This window comes from Danaus plexippus, chromosome 31 (genome assembly GCF_018135715.1).
Source record: "Danaus plexippus chromosome 31, MEX_DaPlex, whole genome shotgun sequence".
Lineage (NCBI taxonomy): Eukaryota > Metazoa > Arthropoda > Insecta > Lepidoptera > Nymphalidae > Danaus > Danaus plexippus.
The window spans coordinates 1,876,725-1,895,194 of record NC_083558.1 but is presented as its reverse complement, the minus strand read 5'-3'; the positions used below and the strand labels follow the sequence as shown (position 1 = coordinate 1,895,194).

Below are 18,470 nucleotides of genomic sequence, written 5' to 3'. Positions count from 1 at the left end.
ATATTAAGAATACTTTGATCGCTGATGATAACTTGTAGCAGTTTGATCTTTCTCAGTGATTCATTTTCGTAAATAAATTAGGTTGCCTTACAGACAAGTTCATGTAAATTAAGTAATGGAGCTCTTTAAAGTTGAAAATTAAGATTTAAATATTATCAAGATATATTAATAGCGAACGAAAAATAATATAATGACTTGAGAAAATCTATTAAGAAATAGACAAGGACATCTTGAACTCAAAGTTGATTGATACAATTAGTTGTTATTAAAAACAGACAGTTGTATTGAACCTGTCTTCCAGGCGCTGATGCTGGGCAGCCTCAGCTCTATAGCTGTCTCAAACGGATTCCTCTTCGCCCAAACAACAGGAATGATAAAAAGCCTGCAGAGAAACGACGATGGCTTGAATCTCACCGAGAGCGATATACTGTGGATAAGTGAGTATGATAAATGATACAATGTAATAAAGACATAACATTGAGCGTGTCTTGACATTGTCACTGGAAATCTGTTGCAACCCTTTATAATGTCTTCCGTCCCAATTTATAAGTATACAAAAATTAAGAAACCTAACTAACGATAGATTGGAGTTTTGACTGAATCGATAAAATAATGTTATTGGCAAGCTTTCTGCGTATATTTATCTAATAATATATTATTTCAGCATCCGGTCTTACGATGTACGGCTTCCTTGGCTTCGGATTGGCGACGTTGAGTGACAGGGTCGGAAGACGCTGGCCATTGATGATATCCTCAGTAGCAATAGTTGTGCAATGGATTATGTTATACAAGGCACAAAATATATATCATTTTATGCTGTCAAGGTTCATCGCTGGAACTGCTGTCGGAGCTAGATACTGTTTAAATATACTGGTAACACCTGAATATACTTCCTCAGAAACCCGAGCTTTCTTCCTCAATATAGTAACATCGGTGTCGCCAGCTATTGGCACTGGGCTGGGCCACTACTTGGGCAACATCTTCCACTGGAGAACTGTTGCTTTGATATCAATTTTCCCAACACTTTTTGGTGTTATTGTGCCTTATTTTTGCGTCGAAAGTCCTCATTGGCTGGCCTCGAAAGGCAGGTTCCAGGAATGTGAGGAGAGTTTCAGAAAAATCCACGGAAACAGTCTAAAATGCGAATCAGAACTGCAACATCTAATAAAAATGGAAAAGTGCAAACTGAGACAAGCTGAAATCACCAATACGAGGACCAGTAAAGCAAAATTATGCCTCGCATTAAAGAAGAAATACTTCTGGAATCTAATACTTCTGAGTTTCTTTATGAGCTCGTATATTGCTGCAACTGGCAGGGTCGCATTCGCAATCTTAGCGACAAACATTCTTGAAGACATGACTGGGACTCCTAATGTTGTCCTTTATAACATTCTGGTAGACAGTTTTATCCTGGTGGGCACCAGTTTATCCTGCGTTCTCGTGAGGAAAATGACGATGCGTACTGTGTTATTTTCTACTGGATTTTTGGCCAATGCTTTTTTGGTAATTCTGAGTGCTTGCCTTTACTTTGGAGATGGTGTTAACCTGCGATGGCTTAATGTATCGTTGTTGGCAGTGTACTTCATTTTAATGGAAGCGGGTCCCTCCCCAGTGTTAGAGGCTTTAATAGGAGAGATCTTTCCCTTAGAAATAAAAGTGTACTGCATGCTCGTTATTGGATTTATGCTTTCTATATTTTCAGCTTTATCACTGATCTTATTTCCAATAATAACAGAAGCTATTGGGTATTCTGGAACATTCTTACTGAACGCTGTAATAATGTCAACAAGTCTAGTATTTATAAAGTTCAAACTACCAGAGACTAAAGGAAGAACGCTCCAAGAGATTGAAGCGTTCTTTAAGACTAATATATTTGACATTGACGAAGCGTTGAATGATGAGAAGAAAAATATGCTGTTATAAACAATACTTTTGCTGTATTATATTTTTGATTAAAAGAACTGGAAATCAAAAAGGTGATATGTGGTATGGCCTGAGAGGTACTTGGTGGTTGTCAGTGGGTGGGATTTAATATCTCATCAGTAAAGAGAGATATTTACATTTCCGACAGATACAATAGAGTCAAGTCCTTCATAACATGGGGCGTAGCTACAAATACGTCACAAAATATAAATCAAGTAAATAATATTTATTATCAAGAAAGGTATAGTGAAGACCATTATGAGGATGCGCAATTTAATTGTCATACCAATATATCAGACATCAGCCTACACACGTTATGATTGTATTTAAATAAATAAATACATTAAAAGAAAAAGAAATTATTGAATGAATTCCATTGGTTTTTTAATCAAACCATCGAGTCAGTTGGATGTCTTCAGAAGTGCGCCAACCATACTGGCGTTGAGCTGTCAATATCCAACTCCAAATCGCCACCTTTCTCAAGTTGGAACATGCAGTCTCCAGATGAACTGCTTTTGGATATGTTTGTCTGTCGTATCATCTGGCGACACGCTGAGCGAGATGAGATCCTGGCAGATAACAGCATGTTATGTGTTTACCAGTATTGTTACGCTAAATAGTGTAATTCTTTTTAGTCACAGTTATAACTTCAAAACAATCAAGGTTATTTCATTGTAAAACTTAATTTATGTATGAAGGCTGTATTGTCGTGAGTAGATTTATGGCGTTTTGTATAATAATCAATTAAATATTATATTTTAAGCATTTAGTCTGTCTGTTGGTCCCAGTGGCGCGCACACCATAGATGCAAATGAGTACTGCTAACCCTACCCATACAAAACCTAAACCTACATAGTTTAATTCTTATTTACATAGTTTTTATCATACATTACGCAATACGAATGTTCACAGACATTTAATATGTCATTAGATTCATGATTCGGCGAAGGCTAGCACCGCTTCCCAGCCAAAGTGGCTGTAAGCACAACTACCCGGTGCATATTCCATACAAATAATCTCAAGGGCGATCTGCAAAGCTCGCGCTGTATGCAGAAAACATTAGCATATGTGTGTAAAACCTATGCATGTTTTAGTGTTCGAAAGGCGCTAATTTCTTAACCTTGTTTCTTTTTAAAATGCCATAGAAACTGAGTTGATTGTCAAATGAAAAGGGACTATTTAATTTGTTGGTATAAACTTCAAATATTGTTTTCGAAATTTTTGTTATTGTCTGGCAAAGGCAAGTGAATAAGTTAGCTAATAAGTGAATTTATTAAGGAAATATGGAAAATTATAGCTGTGCCTGTAATGTGTCTTTAACGAAATCAATTACGAGTCCATTTTCAATGTTGTCATTTGATAATAAAATAAAAATAATTGCAAAGGGAAGGTGTGTGACCGCATAGACTTTACTAAAGAAAGGGTAATGTTAGTGGTTTTGATAAAAAGTATTATGATAGTTGTAATCAGCTAGCGGGTCGTGTACACGCAAATAAGTTATTGTGTTCTCCTTGTTTGTTGTGGTCAAATAATAATAATGAGAATGTTTGGATCCCCACTGGATATTCCGTTTTAAATAACTTTCATAAAGCGGTGATGAACAGATCGTAATCGTTTTAAGGTACTTTCGTGGCTCAGAGGTAGTTGATAGATTTATAAAATATACAGATGTTAGTTCTGATCGGACAGCTGTTAACTCTAAAAAATCTTATTACTTTTCATTCATATAAATAAATAAAAAACTCTACCATTGTAATGAAGCAGTCAACACTCATTACAAAGTGTAACTGATACTTCATTGGCAAATGGAAAACTTAACTTTACAATAATCCCTATAAATTTTTATTTTAGTACTTCGTTAAGCATTCTTCACATTCCCATGATCCCGACCGATACACCACTTCGGTTTAAAAGATTGCAATTACTAATTATACCTAATATTTTTTCACCTTTTTTTCACATTGGACTCTTCTTTTACAACTTCAAGTTAGAATTATTTTACGGTCACTAATTTTCGAAGTGATTTCACATCATCACACTGCCTAAAGTCTTTGAGATATAACAAAATAATATATGGTGGAATTGTGTATCTTATATAGGTCTACGGAAATGTCCGCGGTGGCATATGTCTATACCTGAAGGATAACATACTATATCCATTTTAAAACTTTTAAAAATTGGCATCCCTAGAGCGTTTACTGGAAAGCTATTTAAATAAATACGGTCTTAAGTATTATAAAAAAATAAATTACTTCCTTTTCCATAAACATCCATAACATATCTTATGTTGCGGATGCGTTGCCAACCTTGGTTTTTGAGGAAAAGGGCGGGGTGGGAATAAGAAAATGGCAGGAAAGGGTAGGAACAGGGAAAGGGCAAACGGCTCCCTCACACATCGGATCGGATAAAAGGCTACTTCACGCTGATCTTCTGTGAGAGGGTGGTACTTCCCCGGTCGAGCCAGCTCATTTTGAGCTATAGTAACTGACAACAGCTAGGCTCTACCACCTCAGGAGAAAAGTTATCATAATATAAGTTTAATCATTCTCAAAATTAAATAGGCTTCTTTATATTTTTTGCAGAGAACCCGCGTGAAGCCGGGGCTAGTACCTAGTAGTAATATATGAGAGGACTGTTGAAATAAATATATTTTATATATTGACTGTTGCATCATAATATATTTTTACAAATATTAATTTAACTCGAGGAGTAAACTCCAGCGTCAGTGGACCGGACAGACTTAATTTAAATGACATACTTATCCTATATAATACAAGAAAATGACACATAGAAGACAAACGAACCTTGAAAGTACTAGTGCATAGAACTTTGAAGAAGAAAATAGGCAGAAAATATGTGGGAAGAATGAATTGACGAGATATTTTTCTACGACTATTAAGTCTATTCTATATTCTATGTTAGATAAATACACCAAATAATCTTAATACAACATAAATCCTATTAAAACATAGCTATACTAATTATAATGACAATTCTATTATTTTTCTACTTCAATAAAACTATTAGTCTTGTGAATAATATAGTTGACGTCATCTGTTGTTGTACTGACGACAATGTAGGGTGACCTTCTTTTTGAATTTCAATTTCCAGTGTCTCAGTGAGACGAAACCTCTCATCATTCCATGGATTCTCCTTGCGGGTGCGGGTCCATTGCAGGGAAAGGAGCTTCAACAGTGCCTGGGACTTGCGACCCAGGTGTAGGTTGAAGGGTAGACAATAGAGTGTAGACAATTTTACGGTATTAAATTCATTAATATAATATAATGATAAGTGACTAACGCTTCTAGTTCTAACTCTTTGTGTTGTCAATATTACGCGAAACACATCTATATTACTGAAAGGCAATAAACATATCAATTGGATAAATATAATAATATTATGTACATACATGAAGCTAGGTTTTTCATTGCAATTTCAATTTAAATTAAATTGTTTATAACAGCATATTTTTCTTCTCATCATTCAACGCTTCGTCAATATCAAATATATTAGTCTTAAAGAACGCTTCAATCTCTTGTAGCGTTCTTCCTTTAGTCTCTGGTAGTTTGAACTTTATAAATACTAGACTTGTTGACATTATTACAGCGTTCAGTAAGAATGTTCCAGAATATCCAATGGCCTTCGCTAATATTGAAAACACGATGAGCGCTAACGATACGAAGGCAGATATCATAACGCCGACGAGAAACATACAGTACACTTTTATTTCTAAGGGAAAGATCTCCCCTAATAAAGCCTCTAGTACTGGGGAGGGACCCGCTTCCATTAAAATGAAGTACACTGCCAACAACGATACATTTACCCACCGCAGGTTCTCTACACCAGCTCCAAAGTGAAGGCAAGCACTCAGAATTACCAAAACAGCATTGCCCATAAATCCAGTGGAAAATAACACATTACGTATCGTCATTTTCCTCACCAGAACGCAGGATAAACTGGTGCCTACCAGGATAAAAATATCTACTAGAACGTTATAAAGAACAATATTAGGAGTCCCAGTCATGTCTTCAAGAATGTTTGATGCTAAGATTGTGAATGCAACTTTAGCAGTAGCCGCAATATACGAGGTTATAACAAAACTCAGTAATATTAGATTCCAGAAGTACTTCTTCTTTAATGCGAAGCATAATTTTGCTTTACTGGTCCTCGTATTGGTGATTTCAGCTTGTCTCAGTTTGCTCTTTTCCATTTTTATTAGATGTTGCAGTTCTGATTCGGATTTTAAGCTGTTTCCGTGGATTTTTCTGAAACTCTCCTCACATTCCTGGAACCTGCCTTTCGAGGCCAGCCAATGAGGACTTTCGACGCAAAAATAAGGCACAATAACACCAAAAAGCGTTGGGAAAATTGATATCAAAGCAACAGTTCTCCAGTGGAAGATGTTGCCCAAGTAGTGGCCCAGCCCAGTGCCAATAGCTGGCGACACTGATGTTACTATATTGAGGAAAAAAACTCGGGTTTTTGGGGAAGTATATTCAGGTGTCACCAGTATGTTTAAACAGTATCTAGCTCCGAAAGCAATGCCAGCGATGATCCTTGACAGCATAAAATGATATATATTTTGTGCCTTGTATAAAATAATCCATTGCACAACTATTGCTACTGAGGATATCATCAATGGCCAGCGTCTTCCCATGTTGTCACTTAAAGTTGTCAAAAAGGAGCCAAGAAAGAATATCATTGAAATAGTAGAGGCTGAAAGAAAGTAATTATAGGATATTTATATAGAAAGAACGTAATATTTTTGTGCTAATAACATTTAAACGTCATTTGTTGAAAGAAAATTAGTTTGTAAGACTTGAAGTAAATTTTACAACAGCTATTTCTTTCCTATAACAGGTATAAGTGAGTGATGTAGTAATGATTCCAATCGTGTATATGAAGCCTTAATGTCTGTTTTGAATACATTTCACAAGTATTTATAACAAAACTGTTACTTACTTAACCACAGTATATTGCTCTCGGTAAGATTCAAGCCATCTTCGTTTCTCTGCAAGCTTTTTAGCATTCCTGTTGTTTGTGCGAAGAGGAATCCGTTTGAGACAGCTATAGAGCTGAGGCTGCCCAGCATCAGCACCTGGAAGATTGTTTCAATCAATTTTTCATCTTAAATGTAATTTGAAACATTATACAGTTTTCTTTTCTACATGTACATGAACTTGTCAGTAAGGAAACCTTATTTAATTGACGATGATGAATCACTTAGCGAGATCAAACTTCTACAAGTTATCGTCAGCGATCAAAATATGGTTAATATTACCTTTTGAGTGGTGAAACCCATCACAGTTACCAGTTCCCTCACGAAAAGTTAGTAAAACTGTGTGGAAATGAAGGAAAATTCGCCCATATAAAACATTCGTGTAAATTAAGGTAGCTGCGAGTATAAGCGGACACTAGAACGGCGGACACTTTAAAGAAACTTACTCTATGAATTGTAACCCTCGCTAGTATTTTAGGAAAGTAACGCTTTAAAAAAAGTTATATTTTGTATATAATAAGTAGATTTTTGTTTCTTTATATCTTATATTATATACATATATATTATTGCAAGTGTCGTGTGGGTACGAGTACCCTACACGCGTATGAATTGTAGCTATAATAGCCATCACTAATTGATTATTTTAACTAATTCAAGTTTCTTCTTCCATGTTATTCAACGCTATTATGACATTTACAAGAAAAAGATATTACGCACTAAAGAAAATTTGAACAAATACTATTCATTCATATTATTTATACAGAAAAGTTTTAGAAAAATCATAGTAATTTAATTTTCTATTAATAAATGATGTTATACATTTGTCTGCTGCGTTGGGTGTTTCATAACATTTTTCAAGATGGTCGCGTGTATATAGATAGAGAGGTATAACAGCCAAATCTCTCTACAACCTGCTAAAACACTTAGGCCTGCCAAGAACTACCATCAGTTCATTCTTGGAACGTGCGTCGAAGGGAGCCCTAGCAGGTTCGTTTCATATTTGGTTGGGTAGAGAGAGGAGCTTGGACAGTGGAGGTGAGTGTTTAACGCGCGTTAGATAGGGGCCTTAAACCTACACCCGGGTCGCAAGTCCCAGGCACTGTTTAAGCTCCTCTCCCTGCTACGCGATGGACTCGGTGCCCGCACGGTGAATCCATGGAATGTTGAAAGGTTTCGTCTCTGTTAAATGAATTCTAACCAAAATCCTGATACATTCAAAAGCCTTTTTTTTATTTCAAAGGCGGAAAACGATCAGACGGCCTACCTGCTGGAGGTAGTTACCGTCGCCCCTGGACATCTGTAACATAAAGAATGTTTCAGACGCGCTACCGACCTTGATTTCCGAAGAGGGGGAGGAAAAAGGTGGGAAAAGGGAAAGGGCAACCGACGCTCTCACTCATCGGACGAAACGCAGGCATTAAAGACGCTGATCTTCTCTGAGAGGGTGGTACTTCCCCGGTTGAGCCGTAGTTACTTGACCACAGCCAGGCTCTACCACTGAATACAATAATTGCTTGGACTCCTGAAAAAACGGGAGCCAAAGTCTAATACATCGTGATGCGTATAAAAATATATAGGACCAACAATTTCAATTGCAATTGTGAAAATCGGCAGCCATGTCCGAAAACACTTCAAACGTAACTTTATCCAACTATCACTGAGATCATTTTTTCTCTCAGTACTAAGGTCAATCTCCTAGTACTTACATCCATCGGAAATTTATATTCTGTATACAAGAGGACTTTTCTAACATAATTTCGTACATTTCAACATAGATTGAACACTTACAACAATTAGTTTTAGGTACACATTTTTGTTAAAAGTTTGAATGTGACAAAGGACCGATACTATTCTTTGTTAACAACAGACACCGAGTAAAGTGCGTATTGATTGTCATAGTTTCAAAAATTACGGTTTAAAATTGTTACGTACGTTTAAAGAATTTTAATAACAGTGTATATATGACAGTGTACTTATATATTCAAATTTAATGGATTTTTTTTTATTATATTGCATTAATATTTATCTGTCGTTCACCAAACGCTACGATATATCTTTTAAGGACAATTATTTCCATGTTTTGTAACACACAGACATACAGATACTAGTTTTTTACCGTGACTCCGTTCGTATAGTGTTTTAACTATATGTATACTAATCTATGTTACAGTCTTTACATTTTAAATAACCTAGATACATGTAGCGCCATCTACCGGGATGATTTGTGAATCTGAACCATCTGGGACCACACAAATAGGTATACATTCATTCAAAATGGTCCAGTCGTTCAGAAGCTCAGTAACATACATAAATACAGTGGAAGTATATGTACTTATATTACAGACTTTTGTTAACTAAAATATTTTATTAAATTCCATATCTTAATAAGAATATCTCTCGAGATAATGTTAATTCCTATTAAGTAAGTAATGTATTATAATGTTATTCACCACTATTATTGTTGTAATCGTCACTACACACGAGTCGTTTAGCGTTACTCACGCAATGACCAAGGTTACTACGTTATTAGTATGTGAAGTTTTATGAATGAAAAAACTGTTGACGCTCCGTATGTAGTAACGTTGAGAACTTGGAGTAAGCATATAGAAATAAATATTTGTTGCGAATGGAAAATCTGTAAGTTTTGTGTGCTCTTGTATTTAGTTTTGAGCTTTTTTATATAATATTACAATGGGCGTGCGCAGAGATTTGGGGTAGGGTAAGCAGAAGATAGAAAAAACATACTAATATTCATCCTAAGGTCCTCTTCTGAAACATTGATAATATTGGCAAATAAAGTTACAGCTGTCCGATTAGAACCAATCTATATATTTTATGAATCTATCAACTTCCACTGAGCCACGAGAATACCTTAAAACGATTACGATCTGTTCATCACCGCTTTTTGAAGGTTATTTAAAACGGAATATCCAGTGGGGATCCAAAAACATTCCCATTATTATTATTTGACAACAACAAACAAGGAGAACACAATAAATTATTTGTGTGTACACGACCTGCTAGCTGATTACAACTATCATAATACGTTTTATCAAAACGACTAACATTACCCTTTCTTTAGTAAAGTCTATGCGGTCACACATCTTCCCTTTGCAATTATTTTTATTTTATTATCAAATGACAACATTGAAAATGTACTCGTAATTGATTTCGTTAAAGACACATCACAGGTACAGCTATAATTTTCCATAATTCCTTAATAAATTCACTTATTAGCTAACTTATTCACTTGCGCTTGCCAGACAATAACAAAAATTTCGAAAACAATATTTGAAGTTTATACCAACAAATTAAACAGTCCCTTTTCATTTGACAATCAACTCAGTTTCTATGGCTTTTTAAAACGACCACGGTTAAGAAATGAGCGCCTTTCGAAGACTAAAACATGCATAGTTTTTACACACATATGCTAATGTTTTCTGCATACAGCGCGAGCTTTGCAGATCGCCCTTGAGATTATTTGTATGGAATATGCACCGGGTAGTTGTGCTTACAGCCACTTTGACTGGGAAGCGGCGCTAGCCTTTGCAGAATCATGAATCTAATGACATATTAAATGTCTGTAAACATTCGTATTGCGTAATGTATTATCAAAAGTATGTAAATAAGAATTAAACTATGTAGGTTTAGTTTTTGTATGGGTAGGGTAGGCAGAACTCATTTGCACCTATGGTGTGCGCGCCACTGGGACCAACAGACAGAGGAAATGCTTAAAATATAATATTTATTTGATTATTATACAAAACGCCATAAATCTACTCACGACAATACAGCCTTCATACATAAATTAAGTTTTACAATGAAATAACCTTGATTGTTTTGAAGTTACAACTGTGACTAAAAAGAATTACACTATTTAGCGTAACAATACTGGTAAACACATAACATACTGTTATCTGCCAGGATCTCATCTCACTCAGCGTGTCGCCAGATGATACGACAGACAAACTTATCCAAAAGCAGTTCATCTGGAGACTGGATGTTCCAACTTGAGAAAGGTGGCGATTTGGAGTTGGATATTGACAGTATGGTTGGCGCACTTCTGAAGACATCCAACTGACTCCATGGTTTGATTGAAAAAACCAATGGAATTCATTCAATAATTTCTTTTTTTTATTGTATTTATTTATTTAAATACAATCATAACGTGTGTAGGCTGATGACTGATATATTGGTATGACAGTTAAATTGCGCATCCTCATAATCGTCTTCACTATACCTTTCTTGATAATAAATATTATTTACTTGATTTATATTTTGTAACGTATTTGTAGCTACGCCCCATGTTGTGAAGGACTTGACTCTATTGTATCTGTCGGTAATGTAAATATCTCTCTTTACTGATGAGATATTAAATCCCACCCACTGTCAACCACCAAGTACCTTTCAGGCCATACCACATATCACCTTTTTAATTGCCAGTTCTTTTAATCAAAAATATAGTACAGCAAAAGTATTTTTTATAACAGCATATTTTTCTTCTCATCATTCAACGCTTCGTCAATATCAAATATATTAGTCTTGAAGAACGCTTCAATCTCTTGTAGCGTTCTTCCCTTAGTCTCTGGTAGTTTGAACTTTATAAATACTAGACTTGTTGACATTATTACAGCGTTCAGTAAGAATGTTCCAGAATACCCAATAACTTCTGTTATTATTGGAAATAAGATCAGTGATAAAGCTGAAAATACAGAAAGCATAAAACCAATAACGAGCATGCAGTACACTTTTATTTCTAAGGGAAAGATCTCCCCTATTAAAGCCTCTAACACTGGGGAGGGACCCGCTTCCATTAAAATGAAGTACACTGCCAACAACGATACATTAACCCACCGCAGGTTCTTTACACCATCTCCAAAGTAAAGGCAAGCACTCAGAATTACCAAAAAAGCATTGGCCAAAAATCCAGTAGAAAATAACACAGTACGCATCGTCATTTTCCTCACCAGAACGCAGGATAAACTGGTGCCTACCAGGATAAAACTGTCTACCAGAATATTATAAAGAACAACATTAGGAGTCCCAGTCATGTCTTCAAGAATGTTTGTCGCTAAGATTGCGAATGCGACCCTGCCAGTTGCAGCAATATACGAGCTCATAAAGAAACTCAGAAGTATTAGATTCCAGAAGTACTTCTTCTTTAATGCGAAGCATATTTTTGCTTTACTGGTCCTCGTATTGGTGATTTCAGCTTGTCTCAGTTTGCACTTTTCCATTTTTATTAGATGTTGCAGTTCTGATTCCGATTTTAGACTGTTTCCGTGGATTTTTCTGAAACTCTCCTCACATTCCTGGAACCTGCCTTTCGAGGCCAGCCAATGAGGACTTTCGACGCAAAAATAAGGCACAATAACACCAAAAAGTGTTGGGAAAATTGATATCAAAGCAACAGTTCTCCAGTGGAAGATGTTGCCCAAGTAGTGGCCCAGCCCAGTGCCAATAGCTGGCGACACTGATGTTATTATATTGAGGAAGAAAGCTCGGGTTTCTGATAAGTATATTCAGGTGTTACCAGTATATTTAAACAGTATCTAGCTCCGACAGCAGTTCCAGCGATGAACCTTGACAGCATAAAATGATATATATTTTGTGCCTTGTATAACATAATCCATTGCACAACTATTGCTACTGAGGATATCATCAATGGCCAGCGTCTTCCGACCCTGTCACTCAACGTCGCCAATCCGAAGCCAAGGAAGCCGTACATCGTCAGACCGGATGCTGAAATAATATATTATTAGATAAATATACGAAGAAAGCTTGCCAATAACATTATTTTATCGATTCAGTCAAAACTCCAATCTATCGTTAGTTAGGTTTCTTAATTTTTGTATACTTACAAATTGGGACGGAAGACACTATAAAGCATTGCAACAAATTTCCAGTGACAATGTCAAGACACGCTAAATGTCATGTCTTTATTACATTGTAAGGGGTTTTCCAATAGGGACGCTTGAACTTTGACAGCTGATTGCGGCCATGTTATTTAAGTGACAGCTGTCAAATGCAGTGTGTTATATTCACTCCGTCCTCCCAAACCACCATGGCAGGTTACAGTGTCGAGCAGCACGTGCAAATCATAAAATTGTTTTATGAAAATGGGTCTTCAGTTCGAGCAACGTTCCGCGCACTTCGCCCGTTTTACGGTCGCGATGATCGTCCTGCCGAGTCGACTATCCGTCGATTGGTGGACAAATTCGAGTCAACCGGGTCAGCTAACAATCAGCCGGTTCCCGTGCGTCAACGTAACGCGAGATCTGCCGAGAATATCGCCGCTGTGCGCGACAGTGTCCTCGAAAACCCGCGGCAGTCAATTCCGCGTCGCGCACAGGAACTCGGCCTTTCGCAGACGACAACTTGGCGAATTTTGCGTTGTGACTTGAGCCTGCACCCGTACAAGATCCAGCTGACCCAAGAGCTCAAGGTTAATGACCATAGACAGCGCCGTGTGTTCGCTGACTGGGCATTAGAGCAGTTGGAAGTTGACGCCGATTTTGGCAAAAAAATCATCTTCAGCGACGAGGCGCATTTTTGGATGAATGGCTATGTCAACAAGCAAAATTGCCGTATTTGGGACGAGACCAATCCACACGAGGTTCACCAAGTGGCAATGCACCCGCAGAAAGTGACTGTTTGGTGCGGATTTTGGGCCGGAGGCGTGATTGGTCCGTATTTTTTCGAAAACGATAATGGTGTGGCCGTCACCGTCAATGGTGAGCGATACCGGTCGATGATAACCAACTTCTTTTGGCCTGAAATCGAGAATATGGATCTGGACAACATGTGGTTTCAACAGGACGGCGCTACGTGCCACACAGCACACGCTACGATGGAAGTTCTGCACGAGCAATTTCTGGACATGGTCATCTCGCGCGGAGGCGACGTGAACTGGCCACCGAGATCGTGCGATTTGACCCCGCTGGACTTTTTCTTGTGGGGTTTTCTTAAGTCGCAGGTCTATGCCAACAAGCCGCAAACCACCGATGCCCTCAAAGTCAACATACGCCACGCCATCGATCAAATACAGCCCGATTTGTGCGCCAGAGTCATCGAAAATTGGACCTTTCGTGTGCGCGCCACCAACCGAAGCCGTGGCGGTCATTTGAATGATGTCATATTCCATACATAATGGGGTCGATAGACCTTCCAAATAAAAAAAAATTTCGCAAATATCTTTCCTACATGTATTTTTTTTTGCATTTCAAAGATCAAGCGCCCTTAATGGAAAACCCTTTATAATCTATCATACTCACTTATCCACAGTATATCGCTCTCAGTGAGATTCAAGCCATCGTCGTTTCTCTGCAGGCTTTTTATCATTCCTGTTGTTTGGGCGAAGAGGAATCCGTTTGAGACAGCTATAGAGCTGAGGCTGCCCAGCATCAGCGCCTGGAAGACAGGTTCAATACAACTGTCTGTTATTGATTACAACTAATTGTGTCAATCAACTTTGAGTTCAAGATGTCCTTGTCTATTTCTTTATAAATTTTCTTAATTCATTATATTATTTTTCGTTCGCTATTAATATATCTTAATAATATTTAATTCTTAATTTTCAACTTTAAAGAGCTCCATTACTTAATTTACATGAACTTGTCTGTAAGGCAACCTTATTTATTTACGAAAATGAATCACGAAGCGAGATCAAACTTCTACAAGTTATCATCAGCGATCAAAGTATTCTTAATATTACCTTATGAGAGCTAAAACCCATCACAGTAGTCGGTTCACTCACGAAAAGTTAGGAAAACTGTGTGAAAATGAAAGAAAATTTGTCCATATTAAACATTCGTATAAATTAAGGTAGCTGCGAGTGTTAGCGGATAGTGGGACGATGGATGTTTTGAAGAAACTGATTTTGTTGTCTCAATTTATAATCACGTTATAATGAAAGTAATTTTTAAATATTTATTTAATAATATATATGTAAATATAATTCCATAGTGAACTATGATTCACATAGTATTCAAGTAAATGACATTTCGTCGTTTCGTAGTAAAATGTAAATAATAAAATCTTACTATATATATATATATATATATATATAACTAATTGATATATTTACCTCACTCGCATAAATAATCGAGTGTATTGTATACATAATTCCCATCACTACCATCTCATTCGTAACTAGTTTTTTCCTCATCTTAACCAAAACTGTTTAAAGAATACCAATTACAAATAAATAAATGAATATTTTTTTATTATATAAAATAAATTATTCTATATTAAAGCAAATATTAACTTGGCCTGGTGGAGGCGGAGTCGGGTTGGAGTGTTATAGTTAACCGAGTTAAATTATCGTTAAGAAGATTGTCGTAAACATTAAACATATCTTCTTAAACGACTGTTGCATTCCTAAATTATGTTAGATACGAAATTAAAGTTATTTTTTGTTTAATTTATACATACATTTAAGAAAACATAACTTATAAGGAATTTTTTTTTTTTCTATGAGTGGTCAGTACCCGACCTTTGATGATGCCGACAATGCACCGCCAGTATCACACACAGTGCCGATGGTCCAAACTAGGGAAGCAGTCTTTTAATGGATATTTTCATTCGCTATGTACGTTTGTTTATGGTACTTAGTGTATTCGCTTAGGTCCAATTTTCAAAAAAAAAATCTTTTTTGCGTCTTATAGTATACCCTGAACTTATACTTACTCCCAGTCCTAACTCCCAGACGCATGAGTCTCACAGGCTTGGTCTTGTTCTTGATCTTGATTTTGCTAAAATTAGGCAGTCTTTGTCTTGAAAAAACGCAAGAACAACCAAAACCGATTTTGGGCAACACTTTGTGCAGCTATGCTGCGATGATGTGAAATCACTTCGAAAATTAGTGACCGTAAAATAATTCTAACTTGAAGTTGTAAAAGAAGAGTCCAATGTATAAACTTCAATAAACGTTGCTTAGGTGAAAAAATTATTAGTTATAATTAGTAATTGTAATGTATTGAATAACTATAACGTAAAAATCACTTTAAGTCTAGTGCTGTGTGAATTTTCGGGTCCTTCAGGCCCGTATTTCAAGGGTAGATTCCATCACACTACCTACTACCTACTACCCTTAAAAGACGCTGTCAAAGCCAATAGTAGGTCTAACACCAACAGTCGGGTCGAAATACAATAAAATATCTTAACATATTTATTTTCTGTCACTATTCTATTATATATACATTTTCCTTCAATAAATGTGATATAATTTTTTTTGTTGATATTGCAACAGGTCTGAAGACAAGCTAAATCTCAGTCATTGATTTATTATACTACTAGCCGCGCCCTGCCACGCTTCGCTGTGAACAACAAAAGGCAGTATTTGATGAAAATGGACTAAATCTAACCGAGAGCAACATCGTGTGGATAAGTATGAAAAAAACTTTTTTGTATTTAATGTACCAAACCAAATCTTTAGATATTTTTTTTATTAATTACTTGTTATTCTGTAAAGCGATAACATCTAAGCTTTGAACGAGAATATCTAAATGCTAGTCCAAATACAAGCGACCTCCGGAGTTATTAAAAAAGGTGAGATATGGAGACAAACATCCGAGAAACTTGGACAGACAGAACGTATTTGTCTATTATTGTAACTACAGAAACATATTTTCACTAATACTTTTCCGAAAACAAAAGTAATTCATAAATTTAAAATATTCACTCTTCTTTGTTACAGAAATTACGTGTTTATTACTTCTTATGTCATTCGTTTTCAGAGCGTTTGCGATCGTGATTACAAATTTTGTAACAAAAATAATTTGCGTCTGAAATATGCATTTTAATAAACTTAATGTTCTTTTTATATGGAAGCGATACCGTGTTATTCCGCATTATTTCATAGTCCCAAAATATTCGCAAAACTGGAAAGATTAGACAGCAAATATTGCTAAGAGAACGGCATCAGAAACACACCAATTCGTTTCAACTACGGTTAGTAATGACAGCAGCGAGACCACCATCACCTGTTATTGGTTAGTTTTTGCTAGCGGATGTATTCCCGTAAAAATTACACAACCATTACGAAAATCACTTCGAATGCTATGGCCTTAAAATACTCTCAGCGACAAAGGAAAATATTGCTACGACAGGATTTTTACAAGCATGTATAAAATATATATCTGGTCATCCCTCTCTCAAACCATCAAAATAGAGTAACGCCAAGGGACGGAAAGAACACTATGTCTGTCAGTTTTATTACGTCCTAACCAGAAGCAGAGCAAGGGACATGGATTTAGTGAAATCATAAAAAACTTCTCAAACATGACGAAATTGGTAGTGGACGAGGAATTATCTTAAAATACTGTAACGACTCAAAAGATGGGGCTTGATACTGAAATATAAAATTACAATAGTAATGGAACATTCACAAAAATATAGACACCAACTCGAGAGATTGGTCTAAAATTGTCAGCTGTCGTAAGAAAGAATACACAGTGTAAGAATCGATTATTTATTTTATAAATCGATTCCATATATTATCAATTATAAATATATTTTGTAACGTCAACTGTCAGAGTGACACTTGTCATTCGAGAGTGGCGGTTGTCCCTCTGACATTGGACGAGGGTAGTAGTTAATCACGATATGTAAAACTGAGCGGTCGACATAAAAGTGTGGATATTAAATCTAGTTAAATCGAAGTAATCCGTTGTTATTTATTTGAAAACCGAGTTGATCTTATAACAGGATGAGACCATAGTACGTATTACGGAAGCTATAATGTCTTAAAGGGGGACTAATGTTTACATAAAACTTAAGTTACGAACACCGAATATGTCCAAAATCCTTAACCCACAGTAACAATCACGATTGGTCACAGACGAACAACAAAATGTCACATTTATACATAGTTATGTAAATTGAAATTGCGGCATTGTTATAGAATAAGGTCTAATTACGTTTGACAAAAAATTGTGGAGGTTCCCCAAAGAGGGGCTATGTTTAGGGGGAGGGTCTAGTTACAGTTCAAAAATATATTGTGGACGACGATTAAGGGCCATGAGCGAGCTGTGCAAACTGTTGGTTATAATTATATTGAAATAAACTTGTAGCTCACGACACAAAGTAACTCGTTTATGAAAACAAAAAGCAATATCTGGTGGATGACGTAAAAAACAACCAAGGTCAAAGCGTCTCTAATATATTTAAAAACTACGGTGTAGTTTAAAACCTTTTACTATTGGTATAAATTAAATTTATATATATATATATATACATGTGATAAAAAGTGTCATTATTACCACGCTTTTATAAGCTTCCCTTATGCAATCAAAGCCTTTGAGCACGACGTTGCAACACTTTTTAACTTTGACTCCTAACAGTGGCTGGTGAGTGCAATAATTCGATTGAATTGTCCCATCATCCTGAGTAGATTTGTCATGATTAAACAATTTTTTCCGCATCCTTTGAGTGAGATAACGACAGAGCTAGTAAAGCGCTCACTCACTCAGCGTACAGAAACGCGTGGGAAGTCTAACACTTCCTTATGCTGTAACTTCCGTCTTCGTTCGTACAAATTTATAAATGT

The 18,470-nt window shown here is 36.3% G+C and overlaps 3 protein-coding genes across 3 annotated transcripts; 1 reads left to right on the top strand and 2 right to left on the bottom strand.

Moving 5' to 3' along the window:
• Window positions 1-306: 306 nt before the first annotated feature.
• On the top strand, window positions 307-2,552 carry LOC116778464 (uncharacterized). Its single transcript, XM_061525883.1, has 2 exons — window positions 307-437; window positions 665-2,552. Exons 1-2 carry the CDS (start codon window positions 308-310, stop codon window positions 1,921-1,923), a joined length of 1,389 nt encoding a protein of 462 aa, XP_061381867.1. The 5' UTR covers window position 307; the 3' UTR covers window positions 1,924-2,552.
• A 2,200-nt stretch (window positions 2,553-4,752) lies between these two features.
• On the bottom strand, window positions 4,753-7,250 carry LOC116778466 (uncharacterized). The gene is made up of 3 exons (XM_032672476.2): window positions 7,205-7,250; window positions 6,886-7,021; window positions 4,753-6,639 (listed from the first exon to the last, which is right to left on the bottom strand). The coding sequence occupies exons 1-3, from the start codon at window positions 7,223-7,225 to the stop codon at window positions 5,378-5,380; spliced, it is 1,419 nt and encodes a 472-aa protein (XP_032528367.2). The 5' UTR covers window positions 7,226-7,250; the 3' UTR covers window positions 4,753-5,377.
• Window positions 7,251-11,157: 3,907 nt separating this feature from the next.
• LOC133319863 (uncharacterized) lies at window positions 11,158-12,650 on the bottom strand. Its single transcript, XM_061525738.1, has 2 exons — window positions 12,614-12,650; window positions 11,158-12,431 (listed from the first exon to the last, which is right to left on the bottom strand). The coding sequence occupies exons 1-2, from the start codon at window positions 12,648-12,650 to the stop codon at window positions 11,404-11,406; spliced, it is 1,065 nt and encodes a 354-aa protein (XP_061381722.1). The 3' UTR covers window positions 11,158-11,403.
• Window positions 12,651-18,470: the final 5,820 nt, after the last annotated feature.